The sequence below is a fragment of the Dipodomys merriami genome, unplaced genomic scaffold (assembly GCF_024711535.1).
Source record: "Dipodomys merriami isolate MVZ:Mamm:240054 unplaced genomic scaffold, mDipMer1.0.p SCAF_6, whole genome shotgun sequence".
Classification (NCBI taxonomy): domain Eukaryota; kingdom Metazoa; phylum Chordata; class Mammalia; order Rodentia; family Heteromyidae; genus Dipodomys; species Dipodomys merriami.
This window is the reverse complement of record NW_027206179.1, coordinates 6,236,594-6,253,471: the sequence shown is the minus strand read 5'-3', so window position 1 is coordinate 6,253,471 and position 16,878 is coordinate 6,236,594. Positions and strand designations below refer to the sequence as shown.

The following is a 16,878-nucleotide window of genomic DNA, read 5'->3' as shown; positions in this document are numbered from 1 at the left end:
ATGCAGTGGGGAGGGTGCTGGTGGCTGGGGCCATGGATGATGAGTCCTGGGTTTGGTTGCTGTGGGATGCAGACACAAGACCTTGATTTTGGACAGTGCTGGTGACTTCTGTAGGTGCTGTTCTATATGAAGAGGGGGTGATCAGACTGTTTTCCCTTACAGTGGGTGTGTGATCAGAGACCGTGGATGGCACGAAAGTGGGAGAGAGCCTTGGAGCAGAGGAGAAGAAGACTTCAGTGGATTGCTCAGGGGAGGAGCTGGTGAAGGCATCAGAGAGGCCAGCAGTGGTGTCCATGACTGAGCTGGGCTCCTCAGGAGTGCTGGTGTGGGTCAGTGCTGTGGTCCAGGATGAAGTTGTCTGGGTGACCATCTCTCTTGTCTGAGAGGATATTGGCATTTGTGTGGAATCTCTGGTGAGCTCAGCGGGGGAGGGTGTTCTGTCCTCTGCTGGGGTCTCAGGAAGTTCTGAGGTGCCAGACAAAGTAAGCTTGGAACGGGAGGCAGAACTGGAATCTGTGGGTGTCTGAGGTGAGACTGTGGATGGAGTGAGTCTGGGAGGAAGCATTGGAACAGAGGAGAAGAAGCCTGCACTGGAGAGCTCGGGGGAGGAGCTGGTGGTGGCATCAGAAAGGCCAGCAGTGGTGTTCAGGACTGAGCTGGGACTCCCTGGTATGCTGGGGTGGGTCAGTGCCTGGACCCAAGGGGAAGCTGTCTGGGCGTCCATCTCTGCTGTCTTTGCAGAACTCTGTCCAAGTGTGGAACCTCTGGTGTCCCCAATGGTGGAGAGGGTCCCTATCCCAGCGGTCCCAGGAAGTTCTGAGGTAACAGAGATAGTAAATTTGGTTTGGGGGGCAGAACTGGAATCTTGCACAGTGGACACTGCTGTGTTTGAAGATATTGGACTGGTGTGGAGGCCTGAGGAGGCCAAAGAGGTTGCTGAGTTGTCCTGTTCACTTGTAGTCTGACTTGGAGTCAAGGTGCTCACAGATGTTGATCCTGTGTGCATCTCCTGTGTGGTGTTGCAGGAAGTAGATGCGAGGAGTGGGGTGATGGATGCAGGTGAGGAGGGAGCAGGAGAAGCTGAAGCTGTGGAGCTTGCACGTGTCAGGGCCCCTGTGGAGTTCAGATGTGGCCCAGCTGGAGTTGGTGTGGAGGACAGGACTTCAGGGGATGAGCTTGATTGCAGGGTGCTGTGTGAGTGGAGCAGGGTCTGGGATGCAGTGGGGAGGATGCTGGTGGCTGGAGCCATGGTTGAAGAATCCCAGGTACCTGTGATGTGGAATGCAGATGCAGGAATCCGAGTGTGGACAGTGGTGGTGATTTCTGCAGAAGCTGTCTTATAAGGGGAGTAGGATAAGCTGGTGATCTCCACTTCAGTGGTTGTGTGAGTAGAGACTGTGGACCACGTGAGGCTGGGAGGGAGTGTTAGAGCAGAGAAGTCTGCACTGGCAAGTTTTGGGGAGGAGCTGGTGGTGGCATCAGAGAGGTCAGCAGTGGTGGCCAGGGCTGACCTGGGCTGTGCAGGAGTGCTGGTGTGGGTCAGTTCTAAGGTTGATGAGGAAGCTGTCTGGGTGGCCATCTCTCTCGTCTGAGAGGATGTTGGTATTTGTGTAGAAGCTGTGATGACCCCAGTAGTGGAGGTCGTTCTCGCCTCAGCTGTGGATACTGGAAGTGCTGAGGAGGCAGGGACAGTTAAGTGTGCTTTGGGTACAGAACTGGAGTCTTGCACAGTGGACACTGCAGTGTCTGAAGATGTTGGACTTGTGTGGAGGACTGAAGACACCCAGGAGGTGGCTGAGATGTGCTGTCCACTTGTAGTCTGACTTGGAGTCAAGGTGCTCACAGGTGTTGATTCTGTGTCCATCCCCTGTGTGGTGTGGTGGAGAGTGGAGGTGAGGAGTGGGGTGATGGATGCAGGGGAGGAAGAAGCAGGAGAAGGTGAGGGTGTCAGGTCAGCACGTGTGAGGGTCCCTGTGGAGCTCAGCTGTGGCCCAGCTGGAGTTTGTGTGGAGGACAGGACTTCAGTGGATGAGCTTGATTTCAGGGTGCTGTGTGAGTGGGGCAGGGTCTGGGATGCAGTGGGGAGGGTGCTGGTGGCTGAGGCCATGGCTGTCATGTCCCACACTTCAGTGCTGTGGGATGCAGACACAAGCATTTGATTTTGGACAGTGGTGGTGATTTCGGTAGGTGCTGTCCTGTGTGAAGAGGAGGTGATCAGACTGTTTTCCCTTCCAGTGGGTGTGTGAGCATAAACTGTGGATGGTGCAAGATTGGGAGGGAATACTGGAGTAGAGGAGAAGAACCCGGAACTGGAGAGCTCAGAGGAGGAGCTTGTGGTGGCATCAGAGAGGCCAGCAGTGGTGTCCAGGACTGAGCTGGGCTCCTCTGGTGTGCTGGTGTGGGTCAGTGCCTGGGTCCGGGAGGAAGCTGTCTGGGTGACCATCTCTGTTGTCTTTGCAGAACTCTGTCCAGGTGTGGAATCTGTGGTGTCTCCAGTGGGGGAGGGGGTCCTCATCTCAACTGTGGTCTCAGGAAATTCTGTGGTAGCAGAGATAGTAAACTGTGTCTGGGGGATTGAACTGGAATCTTCTACAGTGGACACTGCTGTGTCTGAAGATGTTGGACTTGTGTGGAGGCTTGGGGAGACCCAGGAGGTGGCTGAGATGTGCTGTCCACTTGTAGTCTGACTTGGAGTCAAGGTGCTCACAGATGTTGATCCTGTGCCCATCTCCTCAGTGGTGTCATGTAGAATAGAGGTGAGGAGTGAGGTGATGGATGTACGAGAGGAAGGAGCAGTGGAAGATGAAGCTGTGGGGCCAGCAGGTGTCATGGCCCCTGTGGAGCTCAGCTGTGTTCCAGCTGGAGTTTGTGTGGAGGGCCGGACTTCAGGGGATGAGCTTGATTGAAGGGTGCGGTGTGAATGAGGAGGAGTCTGGGATGCAGTGGGGAGGGTGCTGGTGGCTGGGGCCATGGATGACGAGTCCTGGGTTTGGTTGCTGTGGGATGCAGACACAAGACCTTGATTTTGGACAGTGCTGGTGACTTCTGTAGGTGCTGTTCTATATGAAGAGGGGGTGATCAAACTGTTTTCCCTTCCAGTGACTGTGTGATCAGAGACCGTGGATGGCACAAGACTGGAAGAGAGCCTTGGAGAAGAGGAGAAGCCTTCAGTGGAGAGCTCAGGGGAGGAGCTGGTGGAGGCATAATAGAAGCGAGCAGTGGTGTCCATGACTGAGCTGGGCTCCTCAGGAGTGCTGGTGTGGGTCAGTGCTGTGGTCCAGGATGAAGTTGTCTGGGTGACCACATCTGTTGTCTGAGAGGATGTTGGTATTTGTGTGGAATCTCTGATGATCTCAACCGGGGAGGGCGTTCTGTCCTCTGCTGGGGTCTCAGGAAGTTCTGAGGTGCCAGATATAGTAAGCTTGGTTTGCAGGACAGAACTGGAATCTGTGGGTGTCTGAGTTAAGACTGTGGCTGGAGTGAGGCTGGGAGGATGCATTGGAGCCGAGAAGCCTGCACTGGAGGGCTCAGGGGAGGAGCTGGTGGTGGCATCCGAGAGGTCTGTAGTGGTGTCCACGGCTGAGCTGAGCTCCTCTGTTTTACTGGTGTGGGTCAGTGCCTGGGTCCGGGAATAAGCTGTCTGTGTTTCCATCTCTGTTGTCTTTGCAGAACTCTGTCCAGGTGTGGAACCTCTGGTGTCTCCAGTGTTGGAGGGGCTCCTCATCTCAGCTGTGGTCTTAGGAAGTTCTGAGGAGGCCGCGATAGTAAACTGAGTTTGGGGAATAGAACTGGAATCTTGCACAGTGGACACTGCTGTGTCTGAAGATGTTGGACTTGTGTGGAGGCTAGAGGAGATCGAGGAGGTGACTGAGATGTCCTGTCCACTTGTAGTCTGACTTGGAGTCAAGGTACTCAAAGGAGTTGATCCTGTGTCCATCCCCTGCGTGGTGTCCTGGAGAGTGGAGGTGAGGAGTGGGGTGGTGTTCACAGGGGAGGAAGAAGCAGAAGGTGAGGTTGTGGGGCCAGCAGGTGTCATGGCCCCTGAAGAGCTCAGATGTGGCACAGCTGTAGTTTGTGTTGAGGAAAGGACTTGAAGGGGTGAGCTTGACTTCAAGGTGATGATTGAGTGGGGAGGAGTCTGGGATAGAATGGGGAGGGTGCTAGTTTCTGAGACTTGGGCAGAAGTGTCCCAAGCCCTTGTGCCATGGGATCCAGATGCAGGAATTGGTGTGTGGACAGTGGTGGTGATTTCTGTAGGTGCTGTGCTGTGTGAAGAGGAAGTGATCAGGCTGTTTTCTATTCCAGTGCGTGTGTGAGCAGAGTCTGTGAATGGTGCAAGACTGGGAGGGAGTTTTGCAGCAGAGGGGAAGAAGCCAGTAGTGGAGAGCTCTGGGGAGGAGCTTGTGGTGGCCTTAGAGAAGCCAGCAGTATTGGCCAGGGCTGAGCTGCTGTGCCCATTCGTGCTGCTGTAAGTTAGCACTGTGGTCCTGGAGGAAGCTGTCTGGGTGAACAGCTCTGTTGATGCTGGCATTTTTGTGGAAATTGTGGTGTCCCCGGTGCTGAAGGGCGTCCTCACCTCAGCTGTGGTCTCAGGAATGTGTGAGGAGGTTACATTAGATGATAAGGTTTGGGGAACAGAAGAGAAGTCTCTCCCATTCGATGCTGCTGTGTCTGAAGATGATGGACTTGTGTGGAGGCCTGAGGAGACCCAGGAGGTAGCTGAGGTATTCTGTCCACCTGTAGTCTGACTTGGATTCAAGGTGCTCACAGGTGTTGGTCCTGTGTCCATCTCCTGCATGGTGTCATGGAGAGTGGAGGTGAGGAGTGGGGTGATGGTCGCAGTGGAGGAAGGAGCAGGAGAAGATGAGGCTGTGGGGCTGGCAGGTGTCAGAGTCCCTGTGGAGCTCAGATGTGGTCCAGCTGGAGTTGGTGTGAAGGACAGGACTTCAGTGGATGAGCTTGATTGCAGGGTGGTGTGTGAGTGGGGCAGGGTCTGGGGTGCAGTGGGGAGGTTGCTGGTGGTTGAGGCTGTGGATGATGTGTCCTGGGGTTGGATGCTGTGGGATGCAGATCTGAATGTTGGATCTTGGACAGTGGTGGTGATTTCTGTAAGTGCTGACCTGTGTGAAGAGGAGGTGATCAGACTGTTTTCCCTTCCATTGGATGTGTGAGCAGAGACTGTGGATGGCCTGAGACTGTGGAGGAGTGTTAGAGCAGAGGAGAAAAAGCCTGCACTGGAGAGCTCAAGGGAGGAGCTGGTGGTGGTATCAGAGAGGCCAGCAGTGGTGTCCAGGGCTGAGCTGGGCTCCTCTGTTGTGCTGGTGTGGGTCAGTGCCTGGGTCCGGGAATAAGCTGTCTGTGTGTCCATCTCTGTTGTCTTTGCAGAACTGTGTGCAGGTGTGGAACCTCTGGTGTCCCCAGTGTTGGAGGGACTGCTCATCTCACCTGTAGTCTCGGGAAGTTCTGAGGAGACCATGATAGTAAAGTGAGTTGGGGGAATAGAACTGGAATCTTGCACAGTGGACACTGCTGTATCTGAAGATGTTGGACTTGTGTGGAGGCCTGAGGAGACATAGGAGGTGGCTGAGAAGTCCTGTCCATTTGTAGTCTGACTTGGAGTCAGGGTGCTCACAGGTGTTGATCCTGGGTTCCTCTCATGTGTGGTGTCCTGGAGAGTGGAGGTGAGGAGTATGGTGATGGATGTAGGGGAGGAAGAAGCAGGAGAAGGTGAGACTCTGGGGCCAGGAGGTGTCAGAGACCCTGTGGAGCTTATATGAGGTACAGCTGGGGTTTGTGTGGAGGACAGGCCTTTTGGGGATGAGGTTGATTGCAGGGTGGTGTGTGAGTGGGGCAGGGTCTGGGATATAGTGGGGAGGGTGCTACGGGCTGAGGCTGTGGCTGACATGTCCCACTCACGGGTGCTGTGGGATGCAGCTGCAAGAGTTTGACTTTGGTCAGTGCTGGTGATTTCTGTAGAAGTTTTCTTGTAGGAAGAGGAAGACACAGTGGTGATCCCCATTGCAGTGGGTGTGTGAGAGGAGACTGAGGATGGAGTGAGGCCAGGAGAGTTCGTTGGAGAAGAGGAGAAGAAGCCTGCAGTGGAGAGCTCAAGGGAGGAGCTGGTGGCAGCATTGGAGAGCGCAGCAGTGGTGTCCCTGTTTGAGCTGGACTCCTCAGGAGTGCTGGTGTGGGTCAGTTCTGTGGTCCAGGAGGAAGCTGTCTGGGCGACCATCTGTCTCGTCTGAGAGGATGTTGGTATTTGTGTGGAAACTGTGATGGCCTCAGTGGTGGAGGCCATTCTCTCCTCAGCTGTGGTCTCAGGAAGTTTTGAGGAGACTGAGGTGGTAAAGCGAGGTTTGGGGACAGAACTGAAATCTTCCACAGTGGACACTTCTGTGTCTGAAGATGTTGGACTTCTATTGAGGCCTGAGGAGACCCAAGAGGTAGCTGAGGTGTCCTGTCCACTTGTAGTCTGACTTGGAGTCAAGGTGCTCACAAGTGTTGATCCTGTGTCCATCCACTGCGTGGTGTCCTGGAGAGTGGAGCTGAGGAGTGGTGTGATGGTCCCAGGGGAGGAAGAAGCAGGGGAAGGTGAGGCTGTGGGGCTGGCAGGTGTCAGGAGCTCTGTGGAGGTCATATGTGGCCCAGCTGTAGTTTGTGTGGTGGACAAGACTTCAGGGGATGAGCTTGATTGCAGGGTGCTATGTGAGTGGAGCAGGGTCTGGGATGTAGTAGGGAGGATGCTGGTGGCTAGGGCCATGGTTGACGAATCCCAGTTACCTGTGCTGTGGGATGCAGATGCAGGAATTTGAGTGTGAACATTGGTGGTCATTTCTGCAGAAACTGTCTCATAATGGGAGGAGGACAGGTTGGTGATCTCTACTCCAGTGGTTCTGTGAGCCGAGACTGTGGATGGAGTGAGGCTGGGAGGGAGCATTGGAGCAGAGGAGAAGTCTGCAGTGGAGAGCTCAGGGAAGGGGATGGTGGTGGCATCAGAGAGGCCAGCAGTGGTGTCCAGGGCTGAGCTGGGCTCCTCTGTTTTACTCATGTGGGTCAGTGCCTGGGTCCGGGAATAAGCTGTCTGTGTGTCCATCTCTGTTGTCTTTGCAGAACTGTGTGCAGGTGTGGAACCTCTGGTGTCTCCAGTGTTGGAGGGGATGCTCATCTCAGCTGTGGTCTCAGAAAGTTCTGAGATAGCAGAGATAGTAAACTGTGTCTGGGGGATTGAACTGGAATCTTTTACCGTGAACACTGCTGTATCTGAAGATGTTGGACTTGTGATGAGACCTGAGGAGACCCAGGAGGTGACTGAGATGTGCTGTCCACTTGTAGTCTGACTTGGAGTCAAGGTACTCAAAGGTGTTGATCCTGTGTCCATCCCCTGCGTGATATCCTGGAGAGTGGAGGTGAGGAGTGGAGTGGTGTTCACAGGGGAGGAAGAAGCAGAAGGTGAGGCTGTGGGGCCAACAGGTGTCATGGCTCCTGAAGAGCTCAGATGTGGCACAGCTGTAGTTTGTGTTGAGGGAAGGACTTCAAGGGGTGAGCTTGACTTCAAGGTGATGATTGAGTGGGGAAGAGTCTGGGATGCAATGGGGAGGGTGCTGGTTTCTGAGACTTGGGCAGAAGTGTCCCAAGCCCTTGTGCCTGCAGATGCAGGAACTGGTGTGTAGACAGTGGTGGTGATTTCTGTAGGTGCTGTGCTGTGTGAAGAGGAAGTGATCAGGCTGTTTTCTATTCCAGTGCGTGTGTGAGCAGAGTCTGTGAATGGTGCAAGACTGGGAGGGAGTTTTGCAGCAGAGGGGAAGAAGCCAGTAGTGGAGAGCTCTGGGGAGGAGCTTGTGGTGGCCTTAGAGAAGCCAGCAGTATTGGCCAGGGCTGAGCTGCTGTGCCCATTCGTGCTGCTGTAAGTTAGCACTGTGGTCCTGGAGGAAGCTGTCTGGGTGAACAGCTCTGTGGTCTGAGTTGATGCTGGCATTTTTGTGGAAATTGTGGTGTCCCCGGTGCTGAAGGGCGTCCTCACCTCAGCTGTGGTCTCAGGAATGTGTGAGGAGGTTACATTAGATGATAAGGTTTGGGGAACAGAAGAGAAGTCTCTCCCATTCGATGCTGCTGTGTCTGAAGATGATGGACTTGTGTGGAGGCCTGAGGAGACCCAGGAGGTAGCTGAGGTATTCTGTCTACCTGTAGTCTGACTTGGATTCAAGGTGCTCACAGGTGTTGATCCTGGGTCCATCTCCTGCATGGTGTTTTGGACAGTGGAGGTGAGGAGTGGGGTGATGGTCGCAGGGGAAGAAGGAGCAGGAGAAGGTGAGGCTGTGGGGCTGGCAGGTGTCAGGGTCCCTGTGGATCTCAGATGTGGTCTAGCTGGAGTTGGTGTGGAGGACAGGACTTCAGTGGATGAGCTTGATTGCAGGGTGGTGTGTGAGTGGGGCAGGGTCTGGGGTGCAGTGGGGAGGTTGCTGGTGGTTGAGGCTGTGGATGATGTGTCCTGGGGTTGGATGCTGTGGGATGCAGATCTGAATGTTGGATCTTGGACAGTGGTGGTGATTTCTGTAAGTGCTGACCTGTGTGAAGAGGAGGTGATCAGACTGTTTTCCCTTCCATTGGATGTGTGAGCAGAGACTGTGGATGGCCTGAGACTGTGGAGGAGTGTTAGAGCAGAGGAGAAAAAGCCTGCACTGGAGAGCTCAAGGGAGGAGCTGGTGGTGGTATCAGAGAGGCCAGCAGTGGTGTCCAGGGCTGAGCTGGGCTCCTCTGTTGTGCTGGTGTGGGTCAGTGCCTGGGTCCGGGAATAAGCTGTCTGTGTGTCCATCTCTGTTGTCTTTGCAGAACTGTGTGCAGGTGTGGACCTTCTGGTGTCTCCAGTGTTGAAGGGGGTGCTCATCTCAGCTGTGGTCTCAGGAAGTTCTGAGATAGCAGAGATAGTAAACTGTGTCTGGGGGATTGAACTGGAATCTTTTACAGTGAACACTGCTGTATCTGAAGATGTTGGACTTGTGTGGAGGCTAGAGGAGATCGAGGAGGTGACTGGGATGTCCTGTCCACTTGTAGTCTGACTTGGAGTCAAGGTACTCAAAGGAGTTGATCCTGTGTCCATCCCCTGCGTGGTGTCCTGGAGAGTGGAGGTGAGGAGTGGGGTGGTGTTCACAGGGGAGGAAGAAGCAGAAGGTGAGGTTGTGGGGCCAGCAGGTGTCATGGCCCCTGAAGAGCTCAGATGTGGCACAGCTGGAGTTGGTGTTGAGGAAAGGACTTGAAGGGGTGAGCTTGACTTCAAGGTGATGATTGAGTGGGGAGGAGTCTGGGATAGAATGGGGAGGGTGCTAGTTTCTGAGACTTGGGCAGAAGTGTCCCAAGCCCTTGTGCCATGGGATCCAGATGCAGGAATTGGTGTGTGGACAGTGGTGGTGATTTCTGTAGGTGCTGTGCTGTGTGAAGAGGAAGTGATCAGGCTGTTTTCTATTCCAGTGCGTGTGTGAGCAGAGTCTGTGAATGGTGCAAGACTGGGAGGGAGTTTTGCAGCAGAGGGGAAGAAGCCAGTAGTGGAGAGCTCTGGGGAGGAGCTTGTGGTGGCCTTAGAGAAGCCAGCAGTATTGGCCAGGGCTGAGCTGCTGTGCCCATGTGTGCTGCTGTAAGTTAGCACTGTGGTCCAGGACGAACCTGTCTGGGTGAACAGCTCTGTGGTCTGAGTTGATGCTGGCATTTTTGTGGAAATTGTGGTGTCCCCGGTGCTGAAGGGCGTCCTCACCTCAGCTGTGGTCTCAGGAATGTGTGAGGAGGTTACATTAGATGATAAGGTTTGGGGAACAGAAGAGAAGTCTCTCCCATTCGATGCTGCTGTGTCTGAAGATGATGGACTTGTGTGGAGGCCTGAGGAGACCCAGGAGGTAGCTGAGGTATTCTGTCTACCTGTAGTCTGACTTGGATTCAAGGTGCTCACAGGTGTTGATCCTGGGTCCATCTCCTGCATGGTGTTTTGGAGAGTGGAGGTGAGGAGTGGGGTGATGGTCGCAGTGGAGGAAGGAGCAGGAGAAGGTGAGGCTGTGGGGCTGGCAGGTGTCAGAGTCCCTGTGGAGCTCAGATGTGATCCAGCTGGAGTTGGCTTGGAGGACAGGGCTTCAGTGGATGAGCTTGATTGCAGGGTGGTGTGTGAGTGGGGCAGGGTCTGGGATGCAGTAGTGAGGATGCTGGTGCCTGGGGCCATGGTTGACGAATCCCAGTTACCTGTGCTGTGTGATGCAGATGCAGGAATTCGAGTGTGGACAGTGGTGGTGATTTCTGCAGAAACTGTCTCATAACGGGAGGAGGACAGGTTGGTGATCTCTACTCCAGTGGTTCTGTAAGCCGAGACTGTGGATGGAGTGATGCTGGGAGGGAGCATTGGAGCAGAGGAGAAGTCTGCAGTGGAGAGCTCAGGGAAGGGGCTGGTGGCAGCATCAGAGAGGCCAGCAGTGGTGTCCAGGGCTGATCTGGGCTGTGTGGGTGTGCCGCTGCGGGTCAGTTCTAGGGTGGATGAGGAAGTTGTCTTGGTGAACATCTCTCTTGTCTGAGAGGATGTCAGTATTTGTGTGGAAACTCTGGTGACTGCAGTGGTGGTGGGCATTCTCTCCTCTGGAGTCTCAGGAATTTCTGAGGAGCCAGTTACAGTAAGCATGGTTTTGGGGACAGAACTGGAATCTGTGGGTGTCTGAGGTGAGGCTGTGGATGGATGAAGGCTGGAACTGAGCATTGGAATAAAGGAGAAGAAGCCTGCACTGGAGAGCTCAGGGGAGGAGCTTGTGGTGGCAACAGAGAGGCCAGCAGTGGTGTCCAGGGCTGAGCTGGGCTCTTCTGTTGTGTTGGTGTGGGTCAGTGCCTGAGTCCGGGAGGAAGCTGTCTGGGTGTCCATCTCTGTTGTCTTTGCAGAACTGTGTGCAGGTGTGGACCTTCTGGTGTCTCCAGTGTTGGAGGGGGTGCTCATCTCAGCTGTGGTCTCAGGAAGTCCTGAGGAGGCTGCGATAGTAAACTGAGTTTGGAGAATAGAACTGGAATCTTGCACAGTGGACACTGCTGTGTCTGAAGATGTTGGACTTGTGTGGAAGCTAGAGGAGATCCAGGAGGTGGCTGAGATGTCCTGTCCACTTGTAGTCTGACTTGGAGTCAAGGGACTCAAAGGTGTTGATCCTGTGTCCATCCCCTGCTTGGTATCCTGGAGAGTGGAGGTGAGGAGTGGGGTGGTGTTCACAGGGGAGGAAGGAGCAGGTGAGGCTGTGGGGCCAGCAGGTGTCATGGCCCCTGAAGAGCTCAGATGTGGCACAGCTGGAGTTGGTGTTGAGGAAAGGACTTGAAGGGGCAAGCTTGACTTCAAGGTGATGATTGAGTGGGGAGGAGTCTGGGATGCAATGGGGAAGGTGCTGGTTTCTGAGACTGGGGCAGATGTGTCCCAATCCTGGTTGCCATGGGATGCAGATGCAGGCATTGGTGTGTGGACAGTGGTGGTGATTTCTGTAGGTGCTGTGCGGTGTGAAGAGGAAGTGATCAGGCTGTTTTCCATTCCAGTGCGTGTGTGAGCAGAGTCTGTGAATGGTGCAAGACTGGGAGGGAGTTTTGCAGCAGAGGGGAAGAAGCCTGTAGTGGAGAGCTCAGGGGAGGAGCTTGTGGTGGCCTTAGAGGGGCCAGCAGTGTTGGCCAGGGCTGAGCTGCTGTGCCCATGTGTGCTGCTGTAAGTTAGCACTGTGGTCCAGGACGAACCTGTCTGGGTGAACAGCTCTGTGGTCTGAGTTGATGCTGGCATTTTTGTGGAAATTGTGGTGTCCCCGGTGCTGAAGGGCGTCCTCACCTCAGCTGTGGTCTCAGGAATGTGTGAGGAGGTTACATTAGATGATAAGGTTTGGGGAACAGAAGAGAAGTCTCTCCCATTCGATGCTGCTGTGTCTGAAGATGATGGACTTGTGTGGAGGCCTGAGGAGACCCAGGAGGTAGCTGAGGTATTCTGTCTACCTGTAGTCTGACTTGGATTCAAGGTGCTCACAGGTGTTGATCCTGGGTCCATCTCCTGCATGGTGTTTTGGAGAGTGGAGGTGAGGAGTGGGGTGATGGTCGCAGTGGAGGAAGGAGCAGGAGAAGGTGAGGCTGTGGGGCTGGCAGGTGTCAGAGTCCCTGTGGAGCTCAGATGTGGTCCAGCTGGAGTTGGTGTGAAGGACAGGACTTCAGTGGATGAGCTTGATTGCAGGGTGGTGTGTGAGTGGGGCAGGGTCTGGAGTGCAGTGGGGAGGTTGCTGGTGGTTGAGGCTGTGGATGATGTGTCCTGGGGTTGGATGCTGTGGGATGCAGATCTGAATGTTGGATCTTGGACAGTGGTGGTGATTTCTGTAAGTGCTGACCTGTGTGAAGAAGAGGTGATCAGACTGTTTTCCCTTCCATTGGATGTGTGAGCAGAGACTGTGGATGGCCCGAGACTGGGAGGGAATGTTAGAGCAGAGGAGAAAAAGCCTGCACTAGAGAGCTCAAGGGAGGAGCTGGTGGTGGTATCAGAGAGGCCAGCAGTGGTGTCCAGGGCTGAGCTGGGCTCCTCTGTTGTGCTGGTGTGGGTCAGTGCCTGGGTCCGGGAGGAAGCTGTCTGTGTGTCCATCTCTGTTGTCTTTGCAGAACTGTGTGCAGGTGTGGAACCTCTGGTGTCCCCAGTGTTGGAGGGACTGCTCATCTCACCTGTAGTCTCAGGAAGTTCTGAGGAGACCGTGATAGTAAAGTGAGTTGGGGGAATAGAACTGGAATCTTGCACAGTGGACACTGTTGTGTCTGAAGATGTTGGACTTGTGTGGAGGCCTGAGAAGACCCAGGAGGTGGCTGAGAAGTCCTGTCCATTTGTAGTCTGACTTGGAGTCAGGGTGCTCACAGGTGTTGATCCCGGGTCCCTCTCATGTGTGGTGTCCTGGAGAGTGGAGGTGAGGATTGTGGTGATGGATGTAGGGGAGGAAGAAGCAGGAGAAGGTGAGACTCTGGGGCCAGGAGGTGTCAGAGACCCTGTGGAGCTTATATGAGGTACAGCTGGGGTTTGTGTGGAGGACAGGCCTTTTGGGGATGAGGTTGATTGCAGGGTGGTGTGTGAGTGGGGCAGGGTCTGGGATATAGTGGGGAGGGTGCTACGGGCTGAGGCTGTGGCTGACATGTCCCACTCACGGGTGCTGTGGGATGCAGCTGCAGGAGTTTGACTTTGGTCAGTGCTGGTGATTTCTGTAGAAGTTTTCTTGTAGGAAGAGGAAGACACAGTGGTGATCCCCATTGCAGTGGGTGTGTGAGAGGAGACTGAGGATGGAGTGAGGCCAGGAGAGTTCGTTGGAGAAGAGGAGAAGAAGCCTGCAGTGGAGAGCTCAGGGGAGGAGCTGGTGGCAGCATTGGAGAGCGCAGCAGTGGTGTCCCTGTTTGAGCTGGGCTCCTCAGGAGTGCTGGTGTGGTTCAGTTCTCTGGTCCAGGAGGAAGCTGTCTGGGCGACCATCTGTCTCGTCTGAGAGGATGTTGGTATTTGTGTGGAAACTGTGATGGCCTCAGTGGTGGAGGGCATTCTCTCCTCAGCTGTGGTCTCAGGAAGTTCTGAGGAGACTGAGGTGGTAAAGCGAGGTTTGGGGACAGAACTGGAATCTTCCACAGTGGACACTGCTGTGTCTGAAGACGTTGGACTTGTGTGGAGGCCTGAGGAGATCCAGGAGGTGGCTGAGGTGTCCTGTCTACTTGTAGTCTGACTTGGAGTCAAGGTACTCAAAGGTGTTGATCCTGTGTCCATCCCCTGCATGGGATCCTGGAGAGTGGAGGTGAGGAGTGGGGTGGTGTTCACAGGGGAGGAAAAAGCAGGTGAGGCTGTGGGGTCGTTAGGTGTCATGGCCCCTGAGAAGCTCAGATGTCGCACAGCTGTAGTTTGTGTTGAGGAAAGGACTTGAAGGGGTGAGCTTGACTTCAAGGTGATGATTGAGTGGGGAGGAGTCTGGGATGCAATGGGGAGGGTGCTGGTTTCTGAGACTGGGGCAGAAGTGTCCCAATCCTGGGTGCCATGGGATGCAGATGCAGGAATTGGTGTGTGGACAGTGGTGGTGATTTCTGTAGGTGCTGTGCTGTGTGAAGAGGAAGTGATCAGGCTGTTTTCTATTCCAGTGGGTGTGTGAGCAGAGTCTGTGAATGGTGCAAGACTGGGAGGGAGTTTTGCAGTGAAGCGGAAGAAGCCTGTAGTGGAGAGCTCTGGGGAGGAGCTTGTGGTGGCCTTAGAGAGGCCAGCAGTGGTGTCCAGGGCTGAGCTGGGCTCCTCTGTTGTGCTGGTGTTGGTCAGTGCCTGGGTCTGGGAGGAAGCTGTCTGTGTGTCCATCTCTGTTGTCTTTGCAGAACTGTGTGCAGGTGTAGACCTTCTGGTGTCTCCAGTGTTGGAGGGGGTACTCATATGAGCTGTGGTCTCAGGAAGTTCTGAGGCAGCAGAGTTAGTAAACTGTGTTTGGGGAATAGAACTGGAGTCTTGCACAGTAGACACTGCTGTGTCTGAAGTTGTTGGACTCGTGTGGAGGCCTGAGGAGACCCTGGAGTTAGCTGAGATGTCCTGTCCACTTGTAGTCTGACTTGGAGTCAAGGTGCTCACAGGTGTTGATCCTGTGTCCATCCCCTGCGTGGTGTCATGGAGAGTGGAGATGAGGAGTGGGGTGATGGATGCAGGCGAGGAAGGAGCAGGAGAAGGTGAAGCTGTGGGTCCAGCAGGTGTGGAGCTCAGCTGTGGTCCAGCTGGAGTTGGTGTGGAGGACAGGACTTTAGGGGATGAGCTTGATTGCAGGGTGGTGTGTAAGTGGGGCAGGGTCTGGGATGCAGTGGGGAGGGTGCTGGGGGCTGGGGCCATGGCTGATATGTCCCAAGCTTCTGTGCTGTGCGATGCAACTGCAGGATTCCATGTGTAGACAGTGGTGGTGATTTCAGCAGAAGCTGTCTTGTCAGGGGAGGAGGACATGCTGGTGATCTCTACTCCAGTGGTTCTGTGAGCTGAGACTGTAGATGGAGCGAGGTTGGGAGGTTGCGTTGGAGCAGAGGTGAAGTCTGTACTGGATTGTTCATGGGAGGAGCTGGTGGTGGCATAAGAGAGGTCAGCAGTTGTGTCCATATGTGAGCTGCTGTGCCCAGGCTTGCTGCTGTAGGTTAGTGCTGTGGTCCAGGAGGAAGCTGTCTGAGTGAACTTCTCTGTGGTCTGAGCTGATGTTGGCGTTTTTGTGGAAATTGTGGAGTCTCCTGTGCTGATGTGCATTCTCAACTCAGTTGTGGTCTCACGAAGGTCTGAGGTGGTTACATTAGATGGTAAGGTTTGGGGGACAGAAGTGGAATCTTCCACATTGGATGCTGATATGACTAAAGATGTTAGATTTGTGTGGAATCCTGTGGAGATCCAGGACGTGACTGAGGTATCTTGTCCACCTGTAGTCTGACTTGGAGTCAAGGTGCTCACAGGTGTTGATCCTGTGTCCATGTGCTCAGTGGTGTCCTGGAGAGTGGAGGTGAGGAGTAGGGTGATGGATGCAGGGGAGGAAGGAGCAGGAGAAGGTGAGGCTGTGGAGCTGGCAGGTTTTATGGCCCCTGTGGAGCTCGTATGTGGTCCAGCTGGAGTTGGTGTGGAGGACAGGACTTCAGGGGATGAGGTTGATTGCAGGGTGGTGTGTGAGTGGGGCAGGGTCTGGGATGCAGTGGGGAGGGCGCTGGGTGCTGATGCCATAGCTGTTGTGTCCCAGGCTTGTGTGCTATGGGATTCAGAGACAAGACTTTGATCTTGGACAGTGGTGGTAATTTCTGTAGGTGCTTTCCTGTGTGAAGAGGAGGTGATCAGACTGTTTTCCCTTCCAGTTTGTGTGTGAGCAGAGACTACGGATGGCGGGAGACTGTGAAAGAGCATTGGAGGAGAAGAGAAGCCTGCACTAGAGAGCTTTTGGGATGAGCTGCTGGTGGCATCAGAGACGCCCGCAGTGGTGTCCAGGGCTGAGCTGGGCTCCTCTTTTGTGCTGGTGTGGGTCAGTGCCTGGGTCCGGGAGGAAGCTGTCTGGGTGACCATCTCTGTTGTCTTTGCAGAACTCTGTCCAGGTGTGGAATCTGTGGTGTCTCCAGTGTTGGAGGGGGTCCTCATCTCAGCTGTGGTCTCAGGAAATTCTGTGGTAGCAGAGATAGTAAACTGTGTCTGGGGGATTGAACTGGAATCTCCTACAGTGGACACTGCTGTGTCTGAAGGTGTTGGACTTGTGTGGAGGCCTGAGGAGACCCAGGAGGTAGCTGAGGTGTCCTGTCCACTTGTAGTCTGACTTGGAGTCAAGGTGCTCACAGTTGTTGATCCTGTGTGCATCCCCTGTGTGGTGTCTTGGAGAGTGGAGGTGAGGAGTGGGGTGATGGATGTAGGGGAGGAAGGAGCAGGAGAAGCTGAGGCTGTGGAGCTTGCAGGTGTCAGGGCCTCTGCAGAGCTCAGATGTGGCCCAGCTGGAGTTGGTGTGGAGGACTGGATTTCAGGGGATGAGCTTGATTGCAGGGTGCTGTGTGAGAGGTGCAGGGTCTGGGATGCAGTGGGGAGGGTGCTGGTGTCTGAGGCGGTGGCTGACTTGTCCCAGGCACTCGTGCTGTGGGATGCAGCTGCCTGAGTTTGATTTTGGTCAGTGCTGGTGATTTCTGCAGAAGTTTTCTTGTAAGAAGTGGAAGACACGGTGGTGATCTCCATCCCAGTGCGTGTGTGAGAGGTGACTGTAGACGGAGCGAGGCTGGTAGGGAGTGTTGGAGTAGAGAAGAATTGTGCAGTGGAGAGCTCAGGGGAGGAGTTTGTGGCAGGTGTTGGGCCTGAGTGCGCAGAGAGTGTTTGGTTCCCCCTTGGGTTGCTGTACGCGGAGTAGATTGAGGTGGCGAGGCCCG

The 16,878-nt window shown here is 54.6% G+C and overlaps 1 protein-coding gene across 1 annotated transcript in view; it reads right to left on the bottom strand.

Annotated features, from left to right (window-relative positions):
- LOC138813729 (mucin-3B-like) overlaps positions 1–16,358 on the bottom strand; it is a 38,552-nt gene extending 22,194 nt beyond the window's left edge. The window contains exon 1 of the mRNA XM_070002110.1: positions 161–16,358. Within this exon, the coding sequence (XP_069858211.1) occupies positions 161–16,324 (16,164 nt within the window). The 5' untranslated portion in view covers positions 16,325–16,358. The remainder of the gene's footprint in view (positions 1–160) is intronic.
- Positions 16,359–16,878: the final 520 nt, after the last annotated feature.